The 8683-nt window shown below is 37.0% G+C and overlaps 1 protein-coding gene across 3 annotated transcripts in view; it reads left to right on the forward strand.

Annotated features, from left to right (window-relative positions):
* The window catches only part of LOC134541326 (proton-coupled amino acid transporter-like protein pathetic), a 152724-nt gene extending 144353 nt beyond the window's left edge, over window positions 1-8371 (forward strand). For all 3 annotated transcript variants that reach the window (XM_063384735.1, XM_063384734.1, XM_063384736.1), the window contains 3 exons: window positions 291-469; window positions 6906-7072; window positions 7925-8371. In XM_063384735.1, coding sequence (XP_063240805.1) covers window positions 291-469; window positions 6906-7072; window positions 7925-8178 — 600 coding nt within the window. In that variant the 3' untranslated portion in view covers window positions 8179-8371. The remainder of the gene's footprint in view (window positions 1-290; window positions 470-6905; window positions 7073-7924) is intronic.
* The last annotated feature ends 312 nt before the right edge of the window (window positions 8372-8683 follow it).

Consider the following 8683-nt stretch of genomic DNA (forward strand, 5'->3'; position numbering starts at 1 on the left):
TTTAAACACGGTTTAAACCAAGTGGTTTTTATGGGGGGGGGGGGGGGGGGGGGGATGGTTTTGAACTAAAAGTTCGTTGCTGAGGGGGCTACAATTTTCGAGCGTTACAAAAATTAAGTCCACATATGGGAATAGTTAGGTGCATGGTGGGGGAACTGGTAGGGGAGTAGACGGCAGGGGGGAGGTGGAAATGAAGTTGCACACTCGCATACTTCCACACTAGCTCACTTGCTCACTCGCATACTTGCTAAATGGTCCAACCCTGTACTTGAAGCGTGTTACTTGTGCAGGTGATGCCCCTGGAGAACAGCATGCGGCACCCGAAGCACTTCGTGGGGGCGGTGGGGGTGCTGAACCGCGGCATGGCGGGGGTCACGCTCATGTACATGGTGCTGGGCTTCCTGGGCTACCTCAAGTACGGCGATAAGGTGCAGGGCAGCATCACGCTCAACCTGCCCAGCGACCAGATGTGAGTCCCGCTCCCACTGCTGTGTTCCACGCTGTTCGCCACATCACACAGTATACATCCTGTAAATTGTCCAAATAAACTCGGTTCTACACTAACTGAAAAAAATCCCTAACTAATATAAATGTGATTGAACAAAAATCATACCCGAAGGACTATACCTTCATATGTTTGTTAATATTATTATTTAGTGGTTTTTCTGTGGATTCCAAAAAAAAAATGGATTCAGAATTTTTCAATTATTTTTTGGAATCAATAGAACTGAACTATTCCATGATCGGAATCAACCCAACACTAGTAGCGTTTTAGAAGCTGTTTGAATGGGATATCATTAGGGACACCTGTATTTCGCGAATACATTTTGTGTCAAACGTATTTCACAAAACACTGCAGCTTTTTTCCAGGAGTCACGGCAAATTATGAGGGTGCAGCGGTACGGTGACCACATTCTCGTCGGCCCCCGTCAAGAGCGGGACGACACCTCTCCCCGACCTCGGCCAATAACCACAGGAGAAAAGCCACAGTATTTTGCGGAATACCTTGACACAAAATGTATTCGCGAAATACAGGTGTCCCTAATCATACATCATTTCGAAGGTAAACCAACCTACGTGTTCAACACGTGCACCTTTAGTTATACGGCACACGTCCTACCTGAAGTCAGATTCTCCCGGAGTAATGGAAGCAATAGCCTCTTTGATTCCGTGTCTCAACTCTGGCGAATCATTATGCAGCGGCGGAACGCAGACACAATCTCTTATGAAGCCCCAAAGGGGGAAAAAAAATAGCATGGCGTTATGTCAGGTGAACGTGGAGGCCAGCGATAAAGAGCTCTGTCGTCTCGAATTGCCTGTGCCGTCGGCAGATGTTTTTGCCACATGGGTTGGATTACAATTAATACTCTCGACACATGTTGAACTGAAATTACAGTTTTCACTCTTGTCAAATTGAAGAACTCAAAACTCTACGCTCAGGAGTCACCATTTCTCGTAGGTTGGCGCTGCAAGTGAGTAAACAGCAAAGCAGTACACACATGTGCGCCTATCTAAAACGGTTTGAGTTACTCATTGTGATCTTGATACTATTAAAATTTATAACTGGGATATTCTATAGTTTCATTCTTTGAACGGTTCTTATGCTGGGGAAGACTTTAAGATTTTCTTTGGTCACAACATTGCTGGCCACACTGTACATCATAAGAAACCTCAATAACAGGAAAAAATGATTAACTTATGAAACAAAAGCTGAATCGAAAAGATAGATTCTGACTAATATGCTCCACAGAATTTCCTCTGCTGTCAATTTCAACTGCTTTCAATTTTTTTTGATATTGGTTGATTTCGGCTTGTTTCCCGTGTGTTTGCAAATTCGTATGTTTTGTTCGTTATTGAGGTTTATATGATGTTTAAACACCAGTGGTATGTGCCAAAGTAAAAAATTTAATTAAAAGTAGTTTAAAGTAAACACAAAATAATTCATTTACAATACAATGGTGATCAAAACAAGTTCCAATAATCTGTTCTACAGTAAGTCAAAAAACCAAACGAGATCTACTGTTTGAAAAAATTCTCGAATGTCATGTTTACATCAGGGATTCAGATCTCTTCAAAGAAAACAAATTTGAAATGTACCCATGAAATGTGAAATGTAACCCACTATGAAACAGGAAACACTGTACTGGAATGAGAACCGACAGTGACAATGAACTCTCGGCTGGAATGGAGCCGAGCCACAGAATGCCAGATCAAATACATCTCGCTGTAGTTTGTCCACCGAGACTCGGAGACCACGGGCAGGGCCTATCAACCTGCGCAACAGCCAGGACTTTTGGTTAGGAAAGGGAGAAGTATCGCGTGGCCAAGTTACTCCCTACCTGCAGTGCGAACAGGCATCCCGGACCTAGTCGTTAGATCAAAGAGGCTGGTCAGTATGTTTTGATGTGTGAACATCTTGGCTCTCAGCATAGGGCATTTTGTAGGAATAATTTTTGTGACTTTAACAGAAATGTGTAATCACAGTGCTTACAAATGTGGAAGTTTCAGAAATCCTGAAAAGATTGTGGACCCACGTGACTAATCCATATACGTTGACTGTCGCATTTGTTGGGGAATGTAATAAGCGAATCGGTGTACACATATAGTTATAATTTATGGTCATAAAAAAGAAATAATGACAAATTGAAAAAAATATATATTAAAATTTTGACAATACTTAGTATTAAAATATAGAGATAATGCAGCATTTGTCATGAACAAGAAATTGTTAGCCCACATATAATTGATGTCATGAAAATAAAGTTAGGTTTGTATGTAGGAAGTATTTACAGACTGATTTATGTAGTTTAAAGCAAAACCCATTATACATACATATACTTAGTGTTGTAATATGTGTTTTTAAATGTTTCAGATTAATTTTTTTTTTTTATATATATCTATTGGATTTCAACTTTTAGTTTGAAAATTACTTAAAATATTGCCGTGTTTGTAGTGCTTTAGAGCACCAACAAAATGTTAAATATCTTTGATGTCATGTTTGGTTCTAATACAGTTTTCCTGGCCAGTAAATTATAGGTATTTTTAAAGTTGCTATTATATTTTGTTATGACATTTCAAGTTTACAAAATGTATTCGAGGATAGTTTCACTACTAAAAAGTATACTTTGGCACACACGTCTTTGGCTCATAGCTATAGCAGTTTCTGCATGCATGTGCATTATACATTCAACCTGTCGAATTTCTGTGGTTATTTCATTGCATTTTTAGTGCATACTATAATTTCACCCTCAGCACGCTTAAAGAAGTACAACTTCCGGTCTAGAGGGAAATGTCACATTTTTAGTGATGAGGCATTTACATTTGATACGTCTGGTACTCCCGTTGTTCTGCTAGCCCTGAGGAATCAATAGTACCATCTTGTTAAACAGAATTATAGCTAGATTTTATTAAGGGGACAAATTTGTACATTTTGTTTCCCTAAAATGAATACTTTTCGTATTATAAGTTTATTTACATGAGATCAAATGAATTTCCTTGTTACTGAGGTTACAAGTTTATACATCACTGGCGAGTAGTCTAAGACTCTCACCTTTTTTTGTTTTGCTCTCGTCTTGTCTCGTCTCTATTAATGTCTTACTATCATTATTATACATTTTGTACCTCATTGGTATGTTTCACTTTTTCTGAAATTTATTTATACATGAATTCCCAGGCATCAATGAAGGTAACTGTTACATGTGTGTGTGATATCTCAATGTCAACAATTTTATGCAACATTTATACATGGATGGCCTGAAACCATCATGGTTATGCATGCACAACTCCAACATAACGTTCATGCAAGCACAAAGACAGTCATGTTATATAAAATTCACTCAAGCACAATATGACACTAGTATAACATTCGTCTAACTTGTTTTGACCATGGCACTTAAATTAAATTTTTAATTTAGTCAAAGCATAATATGACACCTATGTAACATTTGTGTGTTTGGGACATAGCATAATTAATGTTTCCTAATACTTTGCTATAAGACATTACCATCTACTTTTTTTTAATCTCAAAAGGATAGCCCAGATTATGTTCATGTAAAGTGTAATTACGTTACTCGAACCATCATGGTCCTACATTAAGGACATTAGCAGCAACAGACTATTGCTACTAAAACAGAAAAGACCACTTAATTTAATTTTTTAAAAAAAATGGTTGTCGTAAAGTCGGTTTACGGACGATAGTTTAACGTGACAACGTCATAACAAAACATTGAAGAAATGATTGCATACTTTTATGAATAAAATTGAATCATTTTTATTGAATTATCACTATTTTTTATGGATACAAAGAAGGAGTGAAATGAAATCTACAATTTAAAAGATAAATTTACTTTTATTTTAACTCATTAATTCAAATATGTTTATTATTTTAACGAAGAGATTATTTTAATTATAATTTTTATACATGTTTGCTATTTAACTTCTTCCAATCTGTGTTATTCTGTTAAGGGTAGGACGATGATAGGAAAAATAGGAAACGAATTGGAGTGTTTCAAGTTAATGTGCCTCGAAAAAGTCAAATCGATGGTTGTTCCAATAGAGTGGAAGAGAGATAGATGCGGCGCAAGCGTACAATGAGCGTAATGGGACACAGCATAACGGGACAAGGTGTGTTATGGAACACTTTTTCGTGCGTGCAGCCGGCGTTCATCGAAAGTTTTAATAGGTTTTTATTTTGGATGGTTTCTAAAATTACTGTCTTATTTAATACATTTTCTAATTTTATTTGTACTAGTGTCTCAGCTTCTGGGTTGTATCCATGTAGAAGGCAAAAGATTTCACAGTTTCTGTAAGCAACTGCTATCCTGATGGCGACTGCAAGATGGACGCTGCTGCAATCCAGTAGCCAAGCAACTCCAGACAACGGCTGTGAAAGCCTGCGAGCTTTATTATTTGTTTTGTTGGGGTCAAATTATTTTCTTGTTCTTGTCACTATTTACCCTTGCTATGTATTCCGATGTTCTTCCAGAATTGAGGCGTATAAATTTTTCCCACCTTTTCTTTCTCAAAATATGAATGCCCAGCTACTGAGAGGTAGTTTTTAGCAGCACTTATCTCATAATAGCTGGGCACTATAACTAAAACATTAGCTGCCCCACATTTGGTAAAGTGAACAAAATACAAAATTAGGTATGTTAGAACAGTAGTTAGAGCCATTTTTTACAAAAATAAATGTGTGTGCCTGATTATTTTTTAAAATATCTTTTAAATACAGTGAACTCCTGATTATTTGGGTGTGCGTTCTCCGGTTTGCGGGTTAATCGTACCATTATTTAACTTCCATAAACCATAAACACATAAATAATTTTTGAACTAATTTTTGAACTTTTATTTTGATGCATGAACAATGGCAATGGCACTTGTGTAGCATTAAATTAGTAATGAAATGAATTAATAATTACATTAACGTGTTTAATAATCTTTCTAATAAAATGAACTTTATGCATTTTAAAATCTTATTATAACTGAAATGTATCTCCTATATGAAAATCATTATTATTTTGTAACTGAGAAGTGTTGGTAGCGTCTACTTCTGAATGATATGCCTAAGCCCTATTATGTAAGCAATATAGTACGTAAATTTTTAAAATTAGTTTTAGGTGTTTGATCTCAAAATGTTATTCAACATTTATTTGAATTTACTGCAAATGACTTTGGAAATAAATAAGTGCTGTAAATGAATTTCAACTGGAGTAATGTCTTGATTAAAATGGTAGTCAGCAAACTTGCTTACCTGATTGGAAAATGAATTATTTTGATTAAAATACTCTCTTGTGGAAACAACGTATTTGACTAGCTCTCTGTTTTACTAATACGAATTAGGGCGTATCTTCGAGGAACTGACGTTAGTGTTTGTCTAGATGGTCGGGATTAAAAATTTTTAATAAGTTTTTTGTCATTGCTTTAACAGTGATTTACAGTTATCCGTTAACTTCTTGCTGGTCATTACTCCGGATAATCTGGAATCTACTGTATACTAGGCAGTAACTGTGACATCATATCACTTAATGAGATTCTATTTACCTTACTGTGCTACAGAGCTTTAGTATATTTTGTTAAACTTGAATTTCCAAAGCAGTGCCACGAGACCATGTGTTAACATATTTTCCAGGAAGTTTCAATCGTAAAGAGACAGGTTTTTGTGCAAGAAATAGTTTCCACCTCTTGGTTCTAGGTTTACCACAGATTTGGTAAATGATTGTTTAATATTTTTTAGAGAAGGGATACTTAGATACCTCAAAACCACTCTGAGTATCAATCTAAAAAAGCCAATACTTTGGTTATACTGGAAGAATCTACGTGTTTTTCTTAGCACATGCCAGTGAGCAAGGAAGTCTTAAGCATTTGCATTGTCTACTCTTGAATCTGAACGGTTGTCAAGTACAGCTGTACTTATGGACAATAGTAGTCTTGATCCTGAAAGAGTGCATCCTTGTTTTGCTCAAAACATTTTTGTAAACTCAGTGGAACTTATAACAGTATATGTTTTTGTTAACTATTATTGTCAATGTACACATCATATTTGTGTATAAATCTGGAATGTAATTCATATTATGTTAAGATATTTTCTTTTTATAGGTATGAATTGATTGCACAATGAACATCTCATAAGTCATTACAGTAGTATGTACCTTTCTTTAAATTATATATTTTCAGGTTTCTACATGTTTTACATTTATTAACCATTCAGTATAAAGTATATTTTAATTTTTAATATTTACCTGTACATATTTACGAATTATGGTAATTTTTCCCCCAGTTGTTTACATTTAGTAGCCGTTCAGTATGAAGTACTTCTTTCTTTATTAAATACCGCAACTTTGCGGTGTTTCAGGTATAATGTAATGATGTTTCACTGTATTAATTAATTATGTTGTTATTGTTCCCAGACCAGCACAGATTGTGAAGATCGCTATTGGCCTGGGCATCTTCTTGACCTACGGCCTCCAGTTTTTCGTCTGCCTGGAGATAGCGTGGAACGGCGTGAAGGAGAAGTTCCAGTCGAAGCCCCGACTGGCGGAGTACGTCGTCAGGACGATCCTCGTGATCCTGACCGGTGAGGAACCAATCGTCGAGACGCACAGTGCATTTCAGGCAGTCTCAACATTTTGGAATCAACTTCCGAGTCATTCTTGCCAACTGAGGGCCCCGCGGTGGCAGAGTGGTCGGATCGCTTGCCCCTCGCCACGGGGATCCAGGTTCCCTTCCCGGCTGAGTATTGCCATGAGCCGGTGAGTTTCGGTGAACTGCCGTTCCGGTTCGTCCATGTCCCCTCTCATCTCATTACCCCTCAGTGCTTCTAGTGACCGTGATGGGGACATGTTAGTGTGCAGTTGTGAGACACTGCACTTGCATTCCAGGGCACTCGTGTTCAAATATCGGAGATTATTATTATTAATCTTTAAAACATACTGACCTCTTTCTCACCCCTTAGAGGTAGATTTTTGTAAAATTTAAATTTCTTGTTGGCAATTTTTGTATGTGAAATGTTGGTACCGAACATATCTTCTTTTGTTCGATTAGTTTGAGATATAATTTATTATTTTAAAATCATATAATATACCCCTTTTTCACCCTCTTAGGGGGGTGGAATACTGAAATTATATATATAGCCTAGTTTTCAAGTTGGCCAAAGACCTGTTTTTAATAAAGAAGAGTTCATTGAAATCATTCAAGTGGTTTTAGATTGATGCTCGAACAATCAAACGGACAAAAATTTTTAAAAACTACATCTTTGGGATCTCTATAATGTAAATAGCCATTTCCAATAGTTTTTTTTATATATCTAATTTTGTCCGGTAATTCTGATTTTGGTTTTCGGTGGTTTCCAGAATCACGCAAGTCTTAACATTTCTGTCCCCACTAGTCGATGAGACGATGAATAGAACTGGAATGATGATGTTGGCAGTACTGCTGGCGGTGGTGGTGCCGACCATCGGGCCGTTCATGGGCCTCATCGGGGCGCTGTGCTTCTCCATCCTCGGCATCATCGTCCCGCCCGTCATCGAGATAGTCACCTTCTGGGAGGACGGCTTCGGCTACGCCTACTACCGCATCTGGAAGAACGCCCTCGTCATGCTGTTCGGGGTGTTGGCGCTCCTGTCCGGCTCCTACATGAGCATCCTGGACATCATATCCGTGTACAGCCCCCCGCCCCAGTGACCCCCCCAACGACCATCCGAGAGACCATCTCGCTGCGCAAATATCTTGTTACAAGATTGGTACTATACAACTTGCATCAAGTGACTAGTATAATTTATGCAAAAGGATTTGGGACACTGATGTGCCTTTAAAATTATTGTAAAAAAAAAAAGTTGGTTTGAAATAAATTTTTTTTGTTTTGTTTGCTATTTAATTTTATAGTCTTACCTTGAAAACTGTGCATGTTTACAAAATTATTTATTTTACTTAAAGATGAGTACAACCAGCAACCAGGGTATATCAAGGATAAGAAAATGTTTCCTTAAGTTTTTTTTAAGTAATACTGTAAATACATGAAATTCTTATTTAAGTCTTTTCCACAGTTTGACTATAGTATATATTAATGTAAAATTCAAATTCATAATTTCTTAAATGTCTTGGACGAAATTCAAAATTGCATCACAGGAACTTGCTATTTAAGTTTTCAACCACACTTTTTATAAAAATAAAAAAAGGTTGGTTTAAT

Source organism: Bacillus rossius, chromosome 18 (genome assembly GCF_032445375.1).
Source record: "Bacillus rossius redtenbacheri isolate Brsri chromosome 18, Brsri_v3, whole genome shotgun sequence".
Lineage (NCBI taxonomy): Eukaryota > Metazoa > Arthropoda > Insecta > Phasmatodea > Bacillidae > Bacillus > Bacillus rossius.